This window comes from Lutjanus erythropterus, chromosome 11 (assembly GCF_056507025.1).
Source record: "Lutjanus erythropterus isolate fLutEry1 chromosome 11, fLutEry1.hap2, whole genome shotgun sequence".
Taxonomy (NCBI): domain Eukaryota; kingdom Metazoa; phylum Chordata; class Actinopteri; order Lutjaniformes; family Lutjanidae; genus Lutjanus; species Lutjanus erythropterus.
The window spans coordinates 39,922,309-39,948,287 of record NC_139327.1 but is presented as its reverse complement, the minus strand read 5'-3'; the positions used below and the strand labels follow the sequence as shown (position 1 = coordinate 39,948,287).

At 40.4% G+C, this 25,979-nt stretch overlaps 1 protein-coding gene across 1 annotated transcript in view; it reads right to left on the bottom strand.

Annotated features, from left to right (window-relative positions):
- Positions 1–359: 359 nt before the first annotated feature.
- The window catches only part of vps37d (VPS37D subunit of ESCRT-I), a 37,389-nt gene continuing 11,769 nt past the window's right edge, over positions 360–25,979 (bottom strand). Inside the window, exons 3-4 of the mRNA XM_084730113.1 lie at positions 9,952–10,034; positions 360–1,103 (exon numbers count right to left, since the gene is read on the bottom strand). Of these exons, the coding sequence (XP_084586239.1) occupies positions 570–1,103; positions 9,952–10,034 (617 nt within the window). The 3' untranslated portion in view covers positions 360–569. The remainder of the gene's footprint in view (positions 1,104–9,951; positions 10,035–25,979) is intronic.

Genomic DNA, 25,979 nt, shown 5'->3' with positions numbered 1-25,979 from the left:
GCTCCATGTTAGTTGTTCCATGTGATAGCGAGCAAAAATCGGCTGTAGCTGCCTGGTTACGCGTGATACTGTAGCACAAAGGCACAAAATGAAAAAGAGGTTGTTTTGTTTTGTTTTTGTTTGTTACCAAATGTTATGATCAGTTTCAGACTGAACCTGAACCCGTCTGCTGATCAACCTGAACGTCTCCGCCTCAGCTGTCACTGCAGAAATGACGGCATCGCTCACAATTCAGCCACCAGATTCGTCCGTATGTTTTGAGAAATAATAAGGAGAGAGAAGAGATTTGATAAGAGATTCGGAGCCCTGGTCCTCCCTGTCTCTGCCTCCCTGTCTCTGCCTCCCTGTCTCTGCCTCCCTGTCTCTGCCTCTCTGTCTCTGCTCTGGTTACATTTGTGTGTCATGGATGGAGAACAGAAACGGACGTCTGCAGCGCTGCGTGTCTCTGCGTCAGTCTTTGCTTACATGATTGTGACGGCCACTGTTTGGTTCCATGTCTCGGAAGACCTCTCAAACCGGCTCTTCATCCTCCTCCTCCTCCTCGTCCTCCCTCCTCCTCCTCCTCCGGCTTATCGGTACGGCGGCTCAGGCTGTTGGGGGTTCGGCCTGTAAAGCTGCTGCACTCTCACGGGCCGCCCGTTCGCCGGCCAGCCGCCCGGTAACTGTCCGATGACCCTGAGGCCGACCGGCTGGCCGTGTCCTGGGAGCGGCGTGCCGGGGCTGAGGATGTGTCCCGGTTGGGGTTCGGGCGGGGGGGTGCTACTCTGATAGCCTGGAGCCGAGGCCGGGGGAGAGACGGGGTAATGAGGGAGGAGGATGGCTGGCGTGAGGCCGTAGCGTACCTGGAACACTCTAAGAGGTCCCTGCGCTACGAAGCCGTTGGGCCGCTGAGGCTCCTGCGGCTGCTCCGAGTCCTTCTTCACCTCCGGGACTTTGCTCTCCTCCGCCCTCTTGGTTTTGCTCGGCTGTCGCTTGGCCTGAACCGCCTCCTGCATCTTCTCCGCCTGAGCCCGGCGGATATGATATGTCTTCCTGGAGCTTTGGAAGGAGTCCAGGAACTCATCCAGGCTTACGTTTCCCTCCATGAACTTCTCCAGCAGCTCCTGTGAAGAGGGGCAGACAAATAAACGGACATCAGGAGACGGGACAACACACAAAGGGAGGTCCAACCGCGGGGAATCGTTCAAACAAACTCCTCTAAGAATAAAGAGGATTTAATCAGCTCCGGGATGTTTACCCATGAACTTTGGCACAGTTTGTCGACCGCGATATTTCACTGTAAGTACATTTTTACACAGCGAACAGCGAACGCTCCGTGTGCTGCGACTGTTACATTTGGCAGAGCTTGAAAGCCGTGTGATCTGTCTCTGTATGTGTTCCCAGGATGTGAGAAGCTGAGTGTGAGCCTCGTCTGGTGGAGGACAGAAGTTTTATTTGCGGAGTAATCGCTGCAGAAACCACGGTGATTGTTCAAAAGCCAGTTCTGATTTAGTTCAGTTTTTACAGGCCTGGGATTAAAAAACAAGGGCTTATTCACATTTCGGTCAGTTAATTACTTTCTGTGTGTTCGCACAGAGAACGAGTGGGAGGTTTGTAGTGGAGAACATAGCGCTTCATGTGAATTTACTGTTGTCTTTCTGCAGTAACCTGATTTCTTAGACGTCATGTAAATGAGGTTTCCATAATTGGGGTAAAGGATTAGGGAAACACGGTTAACACGGCTACACTTCAGCTGGAACCAGATTTCATGGTCGTGTAGACACATAAACAGGTTTCTATAAGGGTTTTTACATTTTTTTTTTTTACAAACGTGTGCATAGCAAAGACTTTATACAGGGTATCGAGCACGAGTATCACGGTAAGATCAGTGTGGTGAGATGAAAGGAAGGCTCATGTATCTGTCGCTGTATTTCACATAATTTCATGCAGAATTTGACTAAAAGTGAAACCAACACAAAGACCTGAAAGTCTAAATCAGTCGGTTAACTCGGAAATATTGATACTGTGAGGAAACTCTGTACGTTGCTCTGCCACTGCTACAAGTCTGTATGAATGAAAAAACACTCTGAACTGAAAACCGTATATGATCAGAGTTCTGCAGCGTCTCATTCTGCATCAACTGGGTTTGTTTTGTGTTACTTCTTTAGTCTGATAAAGGAACGCAGGATTTTTGTTTGTGACGATAAAGATCAGTTATTTGCACAGTAAACAGTGTGGTGAAAGTGACTTAATGATAAAAAAAAATGGTTGGTTGTTAATAAGGGTGTTACAGTGTCAATATTAAATTAAAAATCAATTAAAATGAGCTTTTAAACCGACCCTTCCTAAGTCCCGCCCCATTTGGAGCTTTGGTCAGCTTTTTCCTTTCCTGTTTCCTTTTACTGAGATATGCAATGTGCTCGGCTTGTCTGTGTTGAAAATAGAAACACATCTTAGCTAATGTTAGCAAGACGCTAGCTAACTAAGTACTACTAGTGCTAATCTAAGGCACACATGTAATCTGCAGACCACATGTAACCATCATTGTGTGAAACTGTTTTACTGTGATAAGTCACGTCCAGTTTGTGGAGATAAAGAGAGTCAAACTGTTGCATCTCTGTCTAAAATATGGCCACACTTTGATCATGGCTCTCTGCAGCTTGTTCTACAGGTGAATCCATGCTCTGACCGGACGCAGCAGCAAATTAACATACTTTTGTAATTTGTCATTTCAACTCAAGGCAGACAGGACTGAGTTACCTCATGAGGCATCAGGCTTGTGTCAAAACTAAGAAGGAAAAGGTAAGAAAAAATTCTGTTCATGTTGTCTTACATGCAAGATTCAGCTGTGACTTTGCTGTCATTTTATTTAACATGCTTTCACTCTTTTGGTGCAAAGCATGAATGTTACACTTCGGTGCAGATCACTGTTTGTACACTCCAGATAAAATGAAATGAGCTCTGCAGGTAACAGCTGTTGTATATTGGCGGCGGGGCCAATATATTCACTGTGACCTGAGGTTATTTAATGGCCTCCATGCCAGATGGAGAGGCTCTAAAGCCACAGCGGGGGAAGACGACACGGCGGGAGGACATTTAATAAACCAGAAACACCTCAGATCACGACATGGTTGACCAGGGGTTAATGGAAGGACAGTGAACGAGGCTTTGTGAGAATTAACGTTTGGTCTCTGATTTAAGATTAAGACTTATTTTATATTTTTCTCATGGACAGATCAAAACCAACAGTGAAAACTTGATGTATCTTTTTCTTCTGTTTCACAGAAATGATTTAAAACACACTGATTAGCTGCAACTGCTGCACTTCGTCTTTACCTGTAGTTCATTTTGAGTCACACACACCATCCTGCTGCAGTAAAACCAGGGCACTAAATGTATATTAATCTGCAGCTGAAAATAACAACAATTGTGTTTGATTAGCCTTTGTTAGAAACTAGAAAATACAAAATACCACCAGCCTGATCCTTTAAATCTCTCCTGTTTTAAGAATGTTCTGGATATTCTGAATGCTTCAGTCTTAGCCAGCAGGTCGGTCTGTGCACGCTGCATCAGTCAGTGTGTTTACTGTACGTGAACGGTGGGGGGGAACCAGGTCACCGGGACAAATCAGGTTACACGGGACAACGAGAACACATTTAGATCAGAAACAATTGATTAGTCAGTCAACAGAGCAATCAGTGGTAATGATGTTCATCATCGATTGATCATTCACAACAATTCTTCAAGCAAAAATGTCAAACGTGAGGATTTTCTGCTTCTTTGTGTAATAAACTGAAAATATTCATCATTTTACCCTTTTGGCATTTCATTATATATTTTATCATTTTATTTTTTTTTATTTATTTTATATTGTTTTAATTTTGCAGTTATACAAACATAACTCAAACTTTGATTATCAAAGACAATTCTTTTCGCACGTGTTTAGGTACTGACTGACTGTTTTATTTAAGTTCATCAAAGATGGAAAGCAGACGCACAGAAAACATTTTATATGAACAAAATATCCTGTAAGCATCAATTTTTTTAATTTCATAAATATTGTGATAAATATCATATCATCTTTATCATTGGATTATTGTACTTTTAAGTTTTTGGAATCGATCCATCCCTACATCAACTGAGAAAAGAATCTGCAGTTTAATCGATAATGGCTGAGACTTTTTCATCAGTTCATGTCGACAAAATGTCTCCTCATTAACAGCTAATTACCATTTATTTATAAATCACCTTCTCCAAACCTTTTCTCACTGTTAACTTCTCTCTTCATCAAGATATCAAGGTCATTTATTTATCGTTATACAACACAGGTTACACGATGAAAACAAAGTTGTTGCTCACTGAACATTATTCAGTTTATTACATGGTTTTATTTCACAGTGGTGACCTGCTGACTTTACATTATCATGTTTGTTATATGGTTATGTACCAAAAAATATCAATTGACACAAAATATTCATTTTTAAATGATTTTAGTGATTTAACTGTGATTTTATTGTTCCTCCAGAGTCTGTGATCAGATCTAAGAATGCTGACCAATCAGAATCAACAACATCACTGAAATAAAATAATATACGCAGTCATTAAATATGCATGTATAAAACACCGGAAATAATTCTGTGGTGCTTTTTTAAAATATGTGTCCAGAGGAACGTAAACAGCAGCAAAAAGAGAGGAATGATAATGTGGTTTTCATCTTCACATAAATTTCTGACTGCACCGTAAACACATATTTATATTAATTTTCACATCCAGTAGGTACAAAAATGGTTTTCTTTATATAATTAAAGAAATAAGAGAAAGAGTAAAGTTTCTCCTGCAGAATCCTTCATTGTTAATCTGTGTACAACTTTCTAAAGAGGTTTTTTTGCACGTGTGTGCGTGACAAGAGAAAAGACACACACACTGGCAGGAGAACAGTCCGTGACAACATCAGTCGCCTCTTGGCAGAAATCTGACAACTTTGACACGTCATCAACAGGAAACTGAAGCTGTGAACTCGAGTTCAGAACACAGAGTGTTCCCTCAGTTCAGCTCCGTCCTCCATCGATCACTGCTCAAATCTAACATCAATTAATCAATCAACCAGACTTACAAAGTCTTTAGCAGATACCAAACAACCCCTCAGTCAGAGTTTCATTTACACAACAAAATGTTCCACGTTCTCTGACTGCGTTACATACACCCTTAGAAATGAAGGTGCTAACTAGAACCACATAGGGTTCTTCAGCTTGTCTCTGTAGGAGAACCATTTTTCACTCCTGTTAGAACTTGGAGCCCTTTCAAAGAGTTCTGCCTAGAACCCAACATAAAGGCTGATACCTGAAACCATCTGTTCTACAGAGAACCCTTTTCTCGTGCAATGGCTCCACCTAGAACCCTCTCTGGAGGTTCTATCCAGAACTTTTCTACTTTTCTAAGGGTGCTAACAAGAATCTACCCAGGGGGTTCGACTGAGAACCTTTTTATAGTCCAAGAGTTTTATCTAGAACACAGGTTCTACAGAGAACATTTGTATATTCCAAGAGTTTTATGTAGAATCAACTGAGGAGGTTCTATCAAGAACCGTTTTATGTCATGGTGGAAAGAACCCTTGATGAAAGAGTTCTTGAAGAATTCTTTCTTGTAAAGGTTCTTTAGATGAGAAGGTTTTTTAATGGGAGCCTCTGAAACGTAAAGAGCTTCATGTTTCAGACGTTTAGTTGATAGAGGATCGGTGAAGTTTTACATGATTGATCAGATTCTGATCGACAGATGAATCGATCGTCAATTAATTATCATCCCTGGTATTGATGAAGTAAAACAAGATGAATTTAGAGGCAGCAGGGTCCTTTGAACAGCTGCAGCCCTCCTGTAAAACAACACGTTTTGTTTCCTTCATCAGATCTGTATTTTCATGTTGGTACCTGACAGGAATCTTCCTAATAAGGCAGCTTGTTTGACTTTAGGCGACAGAAGAAGAGGAAGCTGTTGGCCGGAGTCTTCAAAGGCAGGGATTTTCGTCACGACACCGAGGCCGAGGAAAAACACGCTTTTCCAGATTTTGACGGTCACAGCGCTGCTGCTGCTGTGTGAGCACGTCTGAGATCTGAATAAAGATGTTTTAGAAACTGCAGCATTCGTTGTAGAACTATCACAAAATCAAAAGACCCGTTCCACTGAAGCAGTGACCCTCTGAGGGTTTAATGTGAACCGAGAGAGATCAGACGAGATCGTCACAGAACAAGAGACACGAGAGAGAGAGAGATCTTTGTATTGATTCAGACGTTCTCAAACACAGTTCTGTGGAGGACTCCCACACACACAGGAGTGAAATTTTTAAGGATTCTTTCATCATAAGATTTTAAAAATGTGACAACACAAATTAGTGAATATGTCGATCTTGAATATCCAGTAATTAGACAGCATGTTATTTTTATGAATTATTAAAAAAATTAAGGTATAAAATAAGCGATTTGTCAGTCTCAAACAAATGTCCCGATGTTGTTTCCTTAGCGTTGGTTCAGCGAGGCTGTTCGGCTTGTGCTGCTGGGTGTTGCTTGATCAATCGGTGGACAGCCGCTCTAATGACTGAGTCATGGAGGTATTGATTGCAGCCGTGTGAGGGTGGGGGAGGAGCGAGGCGAGGATCAATCCGAGCCTGGAGCAGCAGTGTGGGTTTCATGTGTGAATAACACTCCCTCGCCATCCTGATGAAGCCCAAAAGAACATGCAGGATTCAAACAGGCCCCCTTGTTATTATATGCATTATAATAACAGAAGTGATGTTATTAACTATCATAAGTCTGCAGCTGAAGATTTTTATATGTAATGTGCACCATGAGGACAATGATAAACGACGCGTGTTCTTTCAACGAGGGCTGCAACTAATGATGATTTTCAATAATCTTTTGATTATTTTCTCAATTAATCGATTAGTTAAATGTCAAAAAAAGGTGAAAAATGTTGATCAGTGTCCAAGCTGACATCCTCAGATGTCTTGTTCTGTTTACTGTCGTAAACGACTAAAGAAAACAGAAATTATTCACATTTGAGAAACTGAAATCTGCGTCCACACAGCCCGTCTGAGCTGCACCGCTCAAAGGGCGTGTCAGGCGCTGCTCTCACCGCGCTTCATCCGGAGATACAGCCTGTTTTTTTTTTTTTAATGATCTGCTGACAATCATATCGACATTGAATCAGCAACAGGACACCTCTCACCACAGGTTCATTGTCTACATCTGTGCAGTGTGTGTGTTTTTTTTCTCTATTTATTCATTCATCCCTCCCTCCTTCTCTGAACGAGGCAGAAATCACTGATTGCATTCAGAAAACAGTTATTTTCTTCATATAGAAAGATCGGCCTTAAAACATGACTCAAAATAATTAATCGGTCATCAAAATAGTTCAGAATTAAACTAATACTCAAGTGATAATCCTAACACTGACAGTATATACACAGATAACATGATTTGATGTTTAAAGTCAAACTGGAACAACAAAAATCATCTATTTTGCAGCCAAAATTCGATGTGCTCCATTTAAAATTAATTCTTTGAGTGATTTCCAAACTGATTAACTTCTTGACTAAATGAAAAACAGTGTCTTTGGAGAAACATGGAAAAACAAAGGAAAAAAAATGTAGCTGTGGGCAAAAGCTGAGCTAACGTTTGACTGACAGCAGGATCACAGAGACACAATGTAAACCACCGCAGCTGTGGACAGACGAGCATCAAAACTGATAAATGTTGACAGTTATGTTTTCAATCTTTTTAAAGTTATAATGCTTAAAAATAAGAACTCCATTAATTAATCCGTTACTTGTTTTGAGTCACTTTTTAAGAAAAAGTGTAAAAATTCTCTGATTTGTGATCTGATCTGATTTGAGTCCTCTATGACAGTAAACTGAATGTCTTCGGGATGTGGACAAAAAAAGACATTTGAGGACATCGTCTTGGGATTTCGGAAACAGTTAAAAACATGTTTTTTCTATTTTCTGAACTTGTCAGAGTAATCGGTCGTGACAATAATGATGAGTTGTGGCCTCACTGTTTATTCTGTTATAGGCATTAAATGTATTTCCACTCATTAGTTACCTTGATATACAGTTTTTTACACTGTCAGTGGTGGAGTACGCCATTTCAGCACATGGTGTACATGCACACGCGTTCACAGGAAATGATGTGTGCACGTATAACGTATAGGTACAACTTCAGTGTTTTACAGCTGAGCCAGTTCATCATGTAACCTTCAACCTGATGGCAGCAGTGCAGTTTTCTCTGCTGGACGTCTGGCATGCAGATGCATCAATAAAACATGTCCATGCTCATCGATAAGAAGGAGACTTCAGGTAAAAAGTTTAAATGTGTTGTGTTTCAGATGTGGCTGTTGTGTCTCTCTGTTCTACTGCTTTAATCAAACGTGTTTCTGTCCACACAGACAGAGAAACAACCGCGTTCTGGTTAATGAACACACAGATGAGATCAAAACATATAACCAGTTAATTCATCTTCTTTGGGTCCTGTTCTTTTTTTTCTTTTTTTTTTGCAGTCTTTTAAATCAATCTGTAAATCCCATCTGTGTGGTTTAACATAAAAAAAATACAGCTTCATTTCAGTGGAACAATGATATTCTGTTAACAAACAGCCTGTGAAAAATCCACCTGTAATCCACCGTGAGCAGGAGAGATAAACAAAGACGAGAATACAATCTGCACTAAGATATTTGAGAAAGATAGTATTAAGACAAGTTGATATCTGGTAATAAGAATCTCTGCAGCTCACACAGAATAAGGTCATCATAAATTAGACAGGATCATGAAGAATAGGTTGTGTGTGCTGATGTGCTGTGTGCAAACACACGTCATGTCAGCACACGCATGTTTAAGAAACAGTGTAGTTTTGTGAGCGGAGTTATACAACAGATGCCTGCAGGCGAGTGAGTGAGTGCATGAAGGTAAACATGAGCTTTTGTACCGACTCACTGTTTGTACTCGAACTACAGTAATGTTACAATAATGAGCTCATTATCCTTTCAAGGCTCAGTTTATACTCAGCTGCATCAAGGTCACCGCATGGTTCACTTTGTATTGAGCTGGTCATTATTTCATTCCATCAATATCAAGACCGAGTTGTTTTAAGTAATTTTAATTGAGAGCTCCGACTATGAAATGTAAGAAAGTGTTCGCAGTGACGTTTGTGGATTATCTGAGTATCTGAGACACTGGGCCTCATGCAAGAACATTTTCATAGTCTTATCTTAGATTTCTCTTACTTTTCTTCATATGAAGGTCACATTCATACAACTCATACAATATGTTCAATATCAATTTTCACACCATTTTGATATTATTTTTCAGCACTCACTGGGTGTTCAGTTTTCACAGTACAGCTTACAGCCCCCTCTCAGTTTGAGCAGTGACCCGATATGATGGGTATGTTGATCTGTGCAGCCGAGCAGGAACCGTTAGTCATCTACAATATGTCGGTATGTATCTAAAACACGGGCATGTTTTCACTCTGACTCTTCACAAGGTTTTCTTTTTAAGTCAGAAAAATGGACATTCAGATAAAAACCAAGCTGCTTCGTCACCGAGAGAAGTCACTCGGAAAATCAACACTTATTAGTAAGATGCAGAAAATAAGAGAAAACACATTTGCTCCCAAATCCTTCAATCTGTCCAATCTGAGAGCAGGATTGACAGAACACATGTACAGTATGTGGAGGGATTTCTGCAGAGGCTGCCGAGCTGGAAGTGCTCTCAGATGTTGGTGGATTGCTCACTGTATGTAGACCTATATGCCTCATGTCTTTAGAGATCAGATTGCACAGAAGTGGGTGGGCTGTCAGCTAGACTGCAGACTGCTTTTCAAGAAATCATCCACAACTCTGCTGCCAAAGTGATGAAACACTATGTTTGATTTCTCTGCAAGAAGAGGAAAGAGCTCCTTTTTTTTTCTTTTTTTTTTTTTTTACCTCTGAATGCTCCTCAGCACGTGCCACCTCTTCCTGCAGGAGGTTCTGCGCCGTCTGCAGGCTGTGCTTCTGGACGTGAGCCTCTGCAACGACAAAGAAACATCACTGATGCATGAGGAGGGAGGAAGATGAGGTATGGCTTCACTGGAGTCGGAAGAAAAAAAAAAAAAAAAGATCCAGTAACCAAGAAACCGCAGCAGAGAAAATTATTTTCCAAATCACAAAGAGCCTTGAGGGTATGTGCTGACGAGGAGATGGTGGTGATGGGGTGGACAGTTGTTGGCTAGAAAAAAGGGAAAACAGGGGCTGTAAATATTCAACTTTGGGCTATTTTGGGAAGCTGGTCTTAGTTTGGTTCGACCACGAAAATGAACCCCATCTCAGTCTCATTTTTGCCATCCGCTCATATTACTCTGTCAGATGCACCATTCCTCTTATATGCAGCCAATAAATCTATAAAACTTCAACAAACAAATTAATTATGTATTATGCATACATGTTTTACGAATGCTCTCTTTGACATCATACTTCAGTGTTCATACGCACACACAAACATACCACGTTTTAATCATTTATGTCCATGTCAATACAATAAAAAATGCAAGAAGCCTTGACAAAGAGACGGAGGCAGCAGCGCACAAAACCGCATCAAATATAATCTGCCATCGAACATTCAGACCTTCTCATGTCAACGTCACATCAGGAAGGAGGAAGCAGTGACATGACGACTAACAATCATGTCAACAAACTGCCACACTGCTGAATACTAAACGCTCCGAGTCCCTCCTGACACAAACATTCCAGTCCAATACGTTTTTCTAGCTTTGACCATCGTTAATAATAATCAGCTTGCCTGCAATAATCAGCTTGCCTGCAAATTTTGTGCATTTTCCTTAAGCAACAGCTGAAAACTATAATAAATGATTAATTATTATTAATTAATAAAGATACAAAACAAATGATTTTCTTCTTATTTCTTCCTCATTTTCTTTTTTTTTTAAATTCTGTTCTTGTAAGAGCCACAATGTGAGAATACAAGTTAAAACTAGCTTAAATATAATGGAAAATGCATAGTTCTATTCATAGTTCAGTTTCTAGTCTTTGTATAAGACATCAGCTGTGTGAAATATATGAATATTCAATGTAAGGTTTATCATCAGGAAACACAAAATATTTTGGTGTTTTAAACTGAAATACATCTCCTGTCATTCCAGTCAGACTGAAGTTTCTGTCGCTCCAGCGTGTTTGTGGCTTTTGGACATCCAGGATGCCAAACAATGGAAGTGAATGATGACCAGTTTCAAACATAAAAAAAGACAACAGAATAAAAATTTTAAATGCCTCCATAATGCTAATAACTCCCAACATGACAGTGTGCATGTGAACGTGGCTCCAAACTAAGGATCTACAGTGAAGATTCAGGATAAAAACATGCTGGAAATAACTTTTTTTTTTTGTTAACTTGGCATATCGGAGCTTTAGGAGACATGGATTACACCAGATGAGCAGTTTTTTTGGGGTGAACTATCCCTTTAATTGATTATTGATTCACCATCAACCTCCCTAGTTATGATACTTTTTTTAAAAAAATAAGTAAGATGTGCAGTTCATGGCTCTGAGTTTTCCTGCTGATAAATAAAAATAATTCTGTTTGTTAATTTGAATCTTATTAGTTCAGTTTCTGTCATTCTTATCTAATAATAACAACACTGTTCTCATCAATGTAATTTCTAAGGCCTGCTGGGAACATCACTCTGAACAGGGCTGGAGATGCACTCGCTGTTTAACCACACGTCACATGTTGTATTAATTTCTGAGGATTTCTGAGCTCGTGCACAACCATCACTCTAAAAGGATGCAGGATATGTGAGGCAGCCACAGTGTCTGTGGATGCATACGCAAGTGCATGGTTTAAAGCAAGTGTATCTGTGGTCTGATCAGACAGGTTGTAAACAAGACAACTGTTTCAGCATTTTACCTAAGCACATTATTTGACACACTGACTGACAAATTATTTGAAGGTGAAACTAAAATCCAGCTATCCTTCTGTAATCATAACTAGGATGTAAGACTGGGCAAGATGTTGAATAACGACACAATACAATTTTTTTTGTTTTAGCAAAATGTGTAAAAATCATGTTTCAGTCATGTTTTAGTTGTGCTGCATTGCACAGGGAAAAGAAAAACAATTTAAAGCCTTACCTGGATGTTGACATGTAAACTTGTAATTACAGTCCCTCCCATGCAGGGTGGGAGATTTACTTTTTACACACATGTACGAATTCACCAACCATTCAATAATTAATATACATATTGTGCCTGAAATCTATCAGCCACTTTCTTATTTTACCAGCATTTGGTTGGTGGATAATTTCCTGACTCTGCTCCAATGAGACAGAAATGTGGTAAAAGTCCTGCAGGTCAAAGTAGAACCAGAGAGTCGGTCTCTAAACTATGATGGATGAATCTGAAAAAACCTGGGGATTAATTTACAACCTCAGTCTCACCTCTCATCATCTTGACTGTTTCTGGCCCCAGATCCCAGCAGTTACACCGGCCAGTACTACGTTGTTTTTATCAGTAGGAACGGTGTCTAAAACTGCAAACATGGTTTTAAGGAAATCTTCAGATCCTTGAAATGTATTGACAAATGTTTCTTATTTTAGGATATTTCCTGAGGACATGTTGATAATGGAAATATTAAAACATAAGTGTGGGGAGCCTCGGTGGCTCAGGGGTTAAGGAGCCAACCGTGAACCACAACGTTTGTTCGAGCTGTTTTCGATGTCTCTCCCCTCATTTCCTGTCATCTCTCTGCTGCTAATACAGCAGAGGTTTTCAGATTGTGATCATGCGAGAGTCGAAGCAGGCAAGACCTGAGGCAAAGACGAAGTGTGAGTTCAAAGGTGTTGGTGATATAAAAACAACAGGAAGTGAGTTATTTTAGTTTGGCCTGCTGATTTGGCTTCTTATCAACGTGGTCAACAGCTGGAGCTTCGGGGGAGGCTGTGACAGTTCATCGACGCAGCTGGAGGGAGATTTTGGCACTTTTCCTGTGAAAGTGCGGTCAGTGCTGATGCTAAATGTAGTCGATCGAAGCAATACATTTCTGAGTTCTATATTGGTCCAGCATGTCTGCACGCCAAGGATGTGTTACGTGTTAGCTTCATGCTAGGTGACTAAAACACTCATTTAACAAGACCCCTGGTACCCAGAGGTGAAGACAAGAAACAGAAGATGAAATATGAAAAATTGCGCTTTTCACATCGATGTGAAAAGAGCCAAATTTCCCCTTGAAGGTATTTAAAAAGCTTTAGTGTCCAACTGCATCAAAAAATCACACTCGGTCAGATCTGAACAGACAATCTGCATATTTTTAGATTCAGTGTGACTTTAACTTCTGGAGGACAACAGCGATTAAACGTCCATCAGTCAGCTCAGACATCACAGAAAAAAGTATGTTCCTTATAACTCGAGAACCTTCCTGAGAATCATCACCGTATGAAGGTAATCCATACGGTAATCAAAATCGGTTCCAGATAGAACCCCCTTGTTGGGCTCCTGTTAGCACCTTCAGAATATAAAAAGAGTTCTGGTAGAATCCAGCATGTGTTCTAGATAAAACAGTAGAACCCCATGACTGCGTTCAACATAAAACCCTTGGAATATGAAAAAGGTCTCATTTGAACCCTCCTGGGTGGATTCTTGTTAGCACCCTTAGAAGGTGGAACAGATGTAGATAGAACCTAGCATTACACCATAGATGGGTTCTCTGTAGAACCTCTCACAGGGGTCTCTTGCTGAAACCTTTCTCAGATGTTTCTAGGTATAACCCTTTACGTTGGGGTCTAGGTAGAACCAAGTGGAACCTTTATCAAAGGTTCTACTAAGAACTAAAACGGTGCTCCTATGGGGACTAGTTTATATCTTAGAGTGTATTTGTCTGTACATCCATGAGAACGCTGCAGACAGGACCTGCTAATAATTAATTCATCTTACTTTTAATGGTGCCGGTTTGCTCAAATATAAAGGAATACAGGCCTCGGCCTCGTCTCCGTGACGACCGACAGATAGAGGCAGGAGTGGGCGGAGCCTGCCTGATAAATATGTATAAGTGCAGCACTCTGACATACAGTGTGCGCAGCATGTGTCGACCTCCTGGGGATCGTGGACGGTCATCATTATGAACAGGCTTGACCCAGCTGACTGCAGAGTGTGTCTTGTCCCTCAAAGAGACGCTGTGACAGCCATGCTAACCCCCCCCCCCCCACACACACACACACACAAGTCAGACTGGGTTCACTGGAGATTGAGGGGCAAAGAAAGGTCACAGTAATGACTCTAATATCTCTGAGCCCCTGAGGGAAATCTCTGCCCCCCATCTCGACAGACAGAGAAAAAAATGAACAATAAGCGCAGGCAGTTGAATTTCCAGTCAAGATGTTCTCTGCAAATGTTCCCCGCTTGTCATTGAGGTACTGTAATGGCGGTCTGGCAGTCTAATCACTCACAGAGATCTTCACAGGTGATAAATTCCTGTTAAGAATAAGGGGGTTTCTGAGCCGGAAACATTATGGCTTCAGCAAATTTCTCCTTTGATGGCACACAGCACATCCTCCTCTCTACAACGCAGTCACCTCCACATTAATAATCTATCGCTTCAGCGTTCTAGCAATCATTGTGTGAACGTCAACACTGTTGTAGTAAAAGGCCAGTGTGCATCAAGGACTGGCCTTGTTTGTGACCCCACACTGCAGATGTTGGGGGTGTAATAGGAGGTGACAACCAGGCAAACAAACACTCCTACAGCAGCTGTATGTGACCTACATTTGTGGAGGTGGAGGGTGATGGGTGTGTGTTGGGGGGTGGACCTAGAGGCCAGCGCAGCGTAGTGCTGCACTTACAAGTGGGAAGTGTCGCTGATGGAGTAACACACTTTGTCTGGGAGCGGCAGATATGAGATGATGAGGAGTCGAGGTGGTAACACTGCTGCTGCTGCCACAGAGAGGAAACGCTGCTCGAGCGCTTTGTGAACCACAGACTCTGTATGTTTAATCAGTCCCTCCAAGAGCTTAAAATGCCTGATTTCACAGCAGCTTTTCTAAAAAAATTGCAATACATGTTGCAATGTTTTTAGGCATTTTTTTTTTTGCAATAACAATGCAGGAACAAACTGCAATTTTTTTTGTTTAATTCATTATAATCAAAGGCAACTTGTTCCAGGGAGAACAAACCTGCACTCTGTTCTGAGGCTCAGGATTACAAAAACTCTAACAACGTATGTTTTATTTGTAGAAGAAGAAGAGTACCTGGGGGTATTCCACAAAGCAAAATCTTTTTGGGTTCAAACTCAGTCAAAACAGCACAAAATTCTAAAATAAAGGTGCACAGACGGTTGATAAAAGTCAGTAACATGTCAAACCATCTGTTCTCTTCAGTACCCCTGAAAATATCTATTGGTAGAACCCACAGGAAGCAACGAAGATTGGCCAAATTTTAAACAATTTTGTTGGACTTTTACATTTGAAAACTGGTCATCATTCACTTCCATTGTTTGGGAGATTCTGTAACACTGTTTTCCTGTGAAACTCCAGCAGCGTTTTGTGGACTAAAAAACTAATCACAACCTTCAATCAGCATGAGGGTGAGGAGATAATGACTGAATTTTCATTTTTGGGTGAACTCTCCCTTTACAGCCTGAAACATAATCTTCACAAATGTGAAATTGAGTGAACACACACTACATTTTTTTGTGAATGTGTGAAGTCCCTCCTGCAGCCACCTGAAGTCTCAATCTTTATTAAATGCCACAAAAGAAAACTTTTGGACGGAACAAACAACCGACTGACAGATTTTTCCACTGTGAACTATTTCATGCAGGAACGGAGACGTACTGCCGAGGACCAGAGAGATTTCTGACTCGATGGAGGGAGCAGATAAAAAAGGACATTCCAGGGGGTCTCCAAAACTATTCTGGATTATCCTCTGGAACAGACGGGTGAACAGAGGGATGGACAAACAGTTGGACAGATGGAGGGACTGACATCGCCTCCTTTGGCTCCCTGCTGTTAAAGGGTCAGTTGGCAAAGTTCAACATTTGGAAAAAAAAACATATTCACCCACTTACCACCAAGTGGCGTCTATCCAAGCAGACACTCCTGGATTTGTTTGTGCAGGTTTTTGAGAAATCTGCCTCTGAGATTTCTGCCTGTTCACAGTTTAAACTGTACGTCCTTCCTGCTCAAGAAATATTCCCTATGAAATCTGCTGACAGTGTGTTCTGAGGATTATTGAAGATTATATCGGCGACATTGTTTCTGTATAGAAACGTTGCTATTGAGTTTTTTTTTTAATCTACATTTTAGTAGCTGTGAGCACCACAAATGAAACCCAGTTAATCTCCATTGAACTGGAGTGGAAAGCAAATATCTCACAAATTAAACAAATAAAAACAAAACTATAATTTGGTAAATAGGTAACACAGTATTCTGTATTTTGTGTATGTATAATGTATTTTAAATAATAAATATGAGACAAACTGTCTTATCAATTAGTAATTAATTGCATACTTACTAGTGCTGATTGATTAAAACATAAACAGTAAAACAACAAAAAATTAATTAGCAACTATTTTGATATTTGATCATTTGTTTAAATCTTCAAAAAGCCAAAACTCAGTGGTTTCAGCTTCTCCAATGGGAAGATTTAACTGTTTTTCATAATCTCCTGTGATTGAAGACTGAGTATCTCAGGTGTTAGTTGATTTAACAGTAAATCTAAAAAATAATAACAGTCAGATTAATCAATAATGAAAATAATTATTGCTTGTTGCCCACGATTAATTACTTGGTATTACCTTGGTAAATTACTTATCCAGAAAAAATGCCAAATACTCTCTGGTTTATATCCGTTTCTCTGTTTTATATGATTGTAAATTACTTATATTTGGATTTTGGATGTTTGGTCCGATAAAACAAGTTATTTCAGTCTGTTAGCATTAATGTTATATACTTTCACAGCGTTTCAAGTCAATACCGATATCTCATTTTAAAGCTTTTATCAGCCCATTCCAATGACATGCCAATAATATTGCACATCCCTAATTTCTTTAATGTAAATTAGAGCTGTTAAAATGAATAACTGGTTGATTTTTATTCTTTTTCTATTTGACTTAAACCTCCACTGGCTGCTGCAGACACTGATCTCATTTTTCTGTCCTGGAATGAACCGGCCAGACTGGCCCAACCAAACCAAACATGTTTCAAAAAGTGTTTTTGTTGGACTGCGACAGGTCTGGAGTCATTAAAAGCTGGAGAGAGCCTGTACCCACGACAACAATAATCGGTCTGATCATCAGGCACCGATGCCCCTCAAGCCCAAACTGTGGAGATGTCCAGTCCGGTCAGGTTTAGAGTCAGCATTCAAGTCCTCTGCAGTGATCTCAGACAAAGCTACACCATGTTCTTGGAGGACTTGGTACTGTGGGAAACACTGATCAGTGTGACAGTTACTGTCACTGTATGGGCAGAGCAGCAACCTCTCAGCAAACAGCTGATGTCAACACGTTAATGGACCCTGCTGAGGCCACCGGAGGCCTCCAGTAAACACTGACACGGAGCACAGGAGTAATTCACCTGCCTCAGATTGCAGATAGTGGCTACTGAGAATCTGCTACTTCTTATATTTGCTTGTGTTTCTGCTTTGATCGAGTCCCCAAAAGCATTCTGGGAGAAAACGCAAGAAATACTGGCTCTAATAGATCCTATCAAAGGTAAGAGTTAGTTTCAAGTCATAATAGGGTGTTGTGGTTGAGTTAAAGTCTCAGCGAACCTCAGAAATATTTTTAACTCTGAAACAGGCGACAATCACGACTTTACGTAAAGATTAACAGGTGTGTGGGGGTGTTAAAGCAGGCAGGGTTTGAACTTCTCTCTCAAGATCTCTTATTTCATTCTGTCACTGTTCATGACTACAACACAGTGCAACACTACAAAGGCCTTTCAGGGGAGACTGAAAATGTGAGCTCTTATCCACATTTGTATGATTCATCACACCGAGGCAACAAAAAGACACAGGGCCCCGTTTTAATCAAACGACGTCGAGTGTGTGGTGGTGGGTTTTCGGTGCACGGACTGTGTGGGTGTGTCATCACTGTGAACGAGCCGTGCCAATCAAAGTGAGGTTTGACAACAACATGAATCATCGTCTTCAGGAAATCATGATGGTTTCTGCTTGAATGGGAACACGCAGCACCACATATCTGCAAAAAATGCATTTGCACAGTAATGCATTCCAAGAATAAAGCATGTTACACCAAGTTTGCTAAATAGGAAAAAAGTTGGAAAGGAGGCAGTGATGAGTCGCTGTCTCTCATCTAAACAGGCAGAGTTTTAACAGATCGGTCTCATGTCTGATTGTAGAGGTTTGTGTGGTTATTCTTGAGCAGCCTGGTGTGATTTGCATGTGATTTAATGACGGTAAACATGGTGATTGTTGTGCGTAACGTCACGGCGCTTTGAAGCAGCAGTTCTTAAATCAGAGGCTGCAGATCATCAACATATTTGTCTTTCTGCCTTCAGATGGCTGCAGGGATTTTCGTACAGTTTATATCAGCTGTGGAAAACAGATACTGTAAGAATACCTCATATTAATGTATAAATCAACGCAGACTGTTCTAACAGATTTATTTATTGATGTCAAACGAAACACATCTACTGGCTGGCTGTGGGGTTTTTTTAAGTAATATTTTTTAAATTTTACACAGCTAAACGAACCATGCAGTATAGATAATGCCAAAATTCAAAACAAATCAAAAGGGGTAAATAAATTAATTAATACTCATGGGTTTCATTAACATGATTATGAATTACATCACATTGTTTAGTGCCATGTCATGCGTTAAGTGAAAGCTGTCGAGGTGGCAACACTGAGCCCGATGATTATGATGTTGTTTGATAAATGAAAGAAAAAACAAGGATCGATCCGGTGGAGGATGAAGGACGAGCAAGTGGACAAAACTTTTTTTTAATCAGTCAGCAGCAGCAGCGTTGTGTGTTGGACAGCAGAGCTCCACCGCTGACATGAAAAGTGACCAAACAGTCGTGTCTGTTCTCTCCGTACCCTCATGAATGCACCGTCTGTAAGTTAGTTCTTTATATTAAATGTCAATGTGACTGAGGTGTTTTTGACAATGCTATTAAATACGCTACGTCTCATTGTGATGGACAACAAGAAAGTCTAAGACAGCCTGTCTATGAATGATGCTGGCCTTAAACCACTTTCACAGCAATCTCACTGTCTCTGACAGTGTCAGAATAAAGTTATGTTAAGAGTTGAGGTGCACTCCCATCATCCTTTGGGGTAAGGTGCTCTTAAAATCAAGTTAGAACTGTCCTAAGTCAGTGCAAGTCAGACTTGGATTGGACGAGCAGTGTGGAGGCATTTTATTCTTTTGTTTTTTTTACATTTGAAAACTGGTCACCATTCACTTCCATTGTTTGGGAGATTCTGCAGTCCTGTTTTCCTGTGAAACTCCAGCAGAGTTTTGTGGACTAAAAACTAAACCCGACCTTCATTCGGCATTAGGGTGAGTAGATAATGACTGAATTTGCATTTCTGGGTGAACTATCCCTTCAAGGTCTGTGTAAAGCAACAATAAATGTGTGTTCTGAGTTTGACATACTACAGAAATGCATTATTAAGCACCCAGCCAAATTCTAATGATTAAAAAAATTGCTAAGGATACACAACTCAGGAGGATGGATATACACGGTCAGTTCGTGGGGCTTACGGACTGTTAGGTTGCATCATTGAGCCATGTTTCAGATCCACCCAAAAAAAAAAACCCGAACACAGAAATTGTGAGGAACAGTTTCAGAACATTTTGTTCATTATGTTCTAACATGTACAATGTGTTTAGAAAAAAAAATGAATTTCCTTTACACATACTTAAAGTTTTTCAGAAGTCTTCTAGTGTATGGTAGATGTTCTTTGTGAAGACGGAGTGAGCGCCATTTCTGCAGGAGGACAACAAGATTACCAGGAAGATAATGAAGGAACAGTTGCCAAATGTTAGGCTATAAAAGAGGCTGTTGTTACCCTTGAATGCAGCACTGAGGTGTTCCATAAGAAAAACCTTCAAAGTTTCTCTGTATCACTGTGTGACTGAGGGAGGCTTCTCCCAGATTCACTGGAACAGAATCCATCGCCCCGCTGGGAGCGTTTAAATAAAACAGTTTTTTGCAGTTTAGACATTATTCCATTTATGCAGCACATTTAGTCCAATTACTTTTTTCATACGGCGTGCAAATGAGTCACAAGAAAGTGACACTTGAAATTCTGCTTATTTATCATAAAGACAAACTTGACATGAGAGAAAGAAACTTTTGCAAGTGTGTGTAAAAACTATAAGAGGGTCTGGTGAAAATGCAAATCAGGAAGTGGACTGATTTATTGTATATGATAAATGAACAGAAATGTCAGGAAAATATCAGAGTGAGCGCGGCTTTTCTTACAGCATCCATTCTTGCCTTTAAGCACAACAGATTTCCACGTTTCACGCCTGACCTGCCGGTAGAAAAGCTGCTAGATATCAATGCAAGTGACTGATGGAGCGCCAGCTGGAAACGACACAAACATGGAGATGCCGTCGGTCGATGATAATGAATACAATTCTTTCCCCTCCAAAAGCTGCTAACACTGCTGTACAGAGAAATCAAGTGAAGAAATGCAGTTAAACATGCCGGGCAAGTGATCTGCTGCTGATTATACACAAATAGGTCATGGTATTACAGATGGGGCCTTGCAGGGCATGAATGTATCCGAGGCTTGAAAATTAGCCAGCGAGTCAGCAGTGAATTACACCCCTGCGGCACTCCGGTCTCATGTTTGTCCTCTCTAAACACAACGTCAAAGCGTGGCAACCTGAGAGGCTTTCTGTTATATCCAACTCTAGTGTGATAACAGCCTCACAGCTTCTTGTGAAACACCACAAACTGAGTAACACTTTGCTATTTTTAAGTTCATTGAGGATTCTGGGCTGAATGCGGCCACACTCTACTGAGAGGAAATAATATTTGTAAATCAAAATGATGCACAACATCAGCCAGTCCATTTTCTTTCCGCCATCTGTTCCTTTTAAGCGCAGGCCACTGTGGTGTGGCCTGTCAATCAAACAGTGTGATCAGCACCATGACTTCTTTTTTCCTTCTGTTGTTTGAGTTTCTGTGGGTTGATGATCTTTCCTCAGTCTGTTCAGTCATGGTCAATGCAGCTCATGGGATTAATGCTGGCTTTCAAACAGCTGTCGAACGCCAGAACTCCTGTTTCTACAAGTGGGAGAGCTCCTGTGACAGCTTTATATTAAATCTTTTACCCTGTTTTGTCCCCATTTGGGATACCCAAATCCCTGTGTATATTCACTGCTAACCCTATCATCGGTTAGGGGGAGGGCTGGGTGGGAGTTTAACGTGATCTACCGATTTAAATCCCCAGTGTGCGGGGGCCCTGAAAACCATATGTGTGATTTGAAATGTTCAAATTAAGTTGTGGGTTTATTCTATCCAGACGTATTTGGTAGCACGGCTATGATCAAACTCTGCAAACACAGTGTCGACTTTTCAGTGTTTTCTAGCAGCCTCTCACGTCTCACTTTAATGACAACTGTGGCCGGCAAATTTTCCCAGCTGTGGCTAACTGACACTTATTCTGTGAGGTGGCAAAACAACAAAAAAGCAACTCACGTCTGGTGAATATACTCCCTGTATACCAGCGTGTTGAAGCTACTACAAGGAGTTTTTAACTGGATATGAATCAGTCTTAATGCACCTATGTACTATATTATCAGTATTACTGATGTCTCCCAAACTTTTTGCTCTTCTTTCAAAGAGGAAATACTCTCCAGTTCTGATATAACTGATGCTATCTCAGTATCCACGCTAACATCGTCAGGAGCTGACAGTGTTTGTTCAAGATGAGTTGTTTCCATGGACACTTCTCACCGTCAGTGCACCTAAAAGCATGCCCGTCGCTGCCAGTAGTCCCTCCCAGGACACTGATTGGCTAACACCACCTGTGGTGCAGGCACAAACACATAGCTTGGAGCCTGGTAAGATGGATTCTCAAATGATCTCAGTTTGGTTCGGCGCAGCCAAAAGCGCTCGTGGAAAAGGGCCATAATAGCGTTGTAATCAAAGAACCAAAAACTCAAGGTACGAAAATTCCGCAATATAAATTGTTACATCCCTAATGACTAATGTTAGTATGGTACTGATGTAATACCTTGTTAAATGTTTTCCCATTTAAAGGCTGACTTTTCCCAGGGAGGACTACAAACCTTTTATTATTAATCAGAAAAATCACACTTAGATACTCAGATCATTCAGCAGCAACAATAGGAAGAACCCTCATCGGTGAAAGCAGCCAATTATGTTGGAACACGCAAACAAGCTCAAAGTGCCTCTACCAAGAATCCAGCCGCTGGGTTTTTGAGGTGGCAGACAGAAACTTTACTCCTGTGATTCATTTGACACCTTTAAACTAACAGCTACTAACTGTGAGTAACACCCTCAGCATCTTTTCTTGCTCTGTGTATCCTCTGACACCACTTCTTTTACTCTGTGTCCCTGAAATATGCATCAGACTCTGAGCTCAGATTCAAAAAGTGAAAGTAAGAACAAAACAGCTCATAAATGTCTAAATCTAAAAAAAAACAAAATTGGCATCACACACAAAGAAACATTCAGATGTTTTACATCCTTAAAACCTACAAGTGATGTATTATTCTTTTCTGTCAAAGAATATAATAGTTTTATTCCAATCTGAATATGGAAAGTCCCAAACAAAAAGCTCGGCTTCTAGACACCATGTGCGTTCTGTTCTCCACCTACAGCCAGCTGGGTTCCCAGAGGAAGTGAATATAAAAGCTTTGTCTCGCAGTTCACATTCACTTAGATCTGGTGTGGTGGCAACAAACAAGCCCATAATCCCATTTTGATGACCACACCCAACATCACAAATACAAGTATGAAAATAAGACGTAGCAAGTACAGTCCTGCAGTGGGACATTCAGAGGCTGACCTCTGCTTGTCCCGAACCAGTGGGTGTGTGTGGAGAACTTTCTGTGTCGTCAGTGGGGGAAAGTTCAATTTGATGTTATATTTTTCATCACAAGAGTGTAATTTTCATGCTCTTTTAATGTAAAACATGCATTGGCACATGGACTACAGAGGATAAAAGAGTGATTGTAACAGGCAAAAGGTGCAGTCTAGCCGTTGTCAGTAGACTGAAGCAGTGAAACAGCTGAAAGCATTCAATGGCATTAAATGATCCGCCGCAGTCTACCTACAACAGCCTGACTCAACTAATGCCAGGAGCCAAACATGAGGCTGCTGTGCTTACAGAACTGACAAATAGCATGGTAGTTTTCAATTATGGTAAAAGTATGAACATCTCTTTAAAATTTAACCTGTTATTAAACTCACAATCTGATAACATTGACAAAGTGTTAATGCTAACAGTTCTTATTTGATGAGATCAACCATCTGTGATGTTTAATAATACTTTTTAGGAGCTAATGGGTTAGCCTGCACCCCTGCAGTTTATAATTATAACTGTGACACTCAAATTCTTCATAGTTTTACAAACAGTGGGTCCTTGATTTCAGACAGACATCAGACAAAAGCAGCTTCTCATTTGTAGCCGGTGACCGTCGATTTTGCAGAAATGACGACTCCTGCTGGTAGATTTTGTCAACTGTAGCTAACTAGATTAGTATTTCTTAAACATTTTACACCACATACCACTTCAGACAATATGAAGCTCTTTAAGTTGTGTCAAAACTAGAATTGTGGAAAATGGTGACATAGATCTGCACTTGATTGCTACATACATGCAAAGAGACGGATGCTAAAGCTAACAAACAGTCAGCAGTTGATGAGTCATGTAGAATGCACTGAAATATAGAACCAACACTGTTCTTGTAACATGTTAAGTTTGTTAGAAGAACTGGGATTTTTGGGTGCTGATTCTATATATGCATTCTATATTCTACAAGTATTGTGATTTCAATACATTACGATCATGTGAAAAAGTTTAATACACTTCCTGAGACGATCATGAGTGATATTTCCAAAAGCAATGCACATGTCAGTCAGTCTTTCTCACATTGCTATACTGCATATAACAGTGTTAAAATATTTTGAAGTGCCACATTGAACTGTACCTGCTCATCAAGCAAGTGCCATAAGAAAATTAAAATGAATAGAAGTTTCAGTTTTGACCCTTTCAGGCTGCTGTAGCTGGTCAGTGTGGAGTGTTGAGTTGATAAAAGAGCAGAGGAATATTTGCCTAAAAGTCTGAGCACACATTGTTTCATGTTATGCATGAAAAGTACAATGGATGTTTGTTAACATAATACTACAGCAATCTTGATGCTAATTTCCATTAGCACATAAATGGAAATTCCTATTATATGTTAGCACTGTGCTAAGCAGTAGTTAATTACGTATAGAAAAAAATGACGAGCAATCAAAGAAACTGATTCAGGATTTTTTTCTCCAACTTCTATTTGTTAGTCTTGGTATTATGGATATAATGAGAAGAACGGTAAGACTTTTATTCTAACATAAGTTGGTTAAACTTAGCAAAACAGGTTAAATTTGCATTTTATTGTTTGTATTTTTTAGTCTGTTTTCATTTTTAATTAACAGAGGAGGTTTTTAGGATGACAAACCAGTGTGTTGGGTGAAAGTAACACTATCTTCGATAACAAGTTAAAATGGAGTTCTGGAGTCTAAACTTCCCTGAATCCATCAGAGCAAGCTGCTAATGTTCGCTCTGATATACTAGCATCCAGGACAGACTATGGCTCTATGGGTCGTAGGCTAGTTGTAGACAGACATGCTAACATTTGCAGCTTACACTGGAGCATAAAAACACACTTTTGCATGTATTACTGGTTTTGGAGAGGGTTTACAACAACACAATCCAAACTCTTGTCTTGAGCTCTTCTAACAGCTCCATACACGCCCACTCCACATGCAGGAAACTGAAAGCTTGACAGGACTGCTGTGCCTGTAGTTACAGTTGCTATGCAATGATTGGACAATTGCTGTTCGGGGGAGGGCTTTAGCAAGTCAATTTACCTCAGCCTGCTTCAGCTCACCTACCTCTGCTTCAGTAAATATTTCACTAATGTGTCCCAGAATGCTTTTCAACGCCCACTGAGGAATTAGAAGTGGCCACATGGGCATAAATACAGCAAACTAGCTGCTTGCTATGTGAGCAGTGAGCTCTGACACATGTCCATGACTGTGGACATAATGTCTCTAACTTCAGAGTTACTGTATGATGTGGCTGCAGTGCATTCTGGTCCACTAAAGCTGCTGTCACTAGAAATACTGGTATCTGTTACTGTTTGAACATGAATGTCTAATTGTGTAATTGCAAAATCTGGAAAGAAGCTCCTACACTTTGATTCATAGTTAGTGACACCATGAGCACCGACACTGTGTTTTAAATAGCTCTGTAGCTGTGTGCCGAAAATATCTCAAAGGCAGTAATCTGATGCTGTCAACATCTGACCCGTTATCTATTAAATAAAAAAAAAGGCCTCAAGACTAAATAAATACACACCCAATACCATGCTTTTCATCAGTGAGTGTTTCAGAGTGAATTTTCCTTCAAACAACCTTGTTAAGTGCTCTCATTGAAATTCACAAACGTGAATTGCGTTTTTCATCAAGCAGACTGGACTGCTGTGCTTTTCTGCACCTATAAACACACCCAACAGTGATGTCAGGGGTTTCAAGTGAAGCTGCACAACTAAAATTATCCAAATTTCAGTGTCACAAAATGTTCTTCTGTGATTATTTATCCATTTTTCCATCTTGAAAATAGTTGTTGACATCACATGACTGCAGTATTACAGTATCACGGTGGGTGTCACACCGTTGAACTTTACTGACTTTATTAACATTTAACCAAAACCACAAACTTCCCCAAATCACCAAAGTGCCTAAACCCAACCA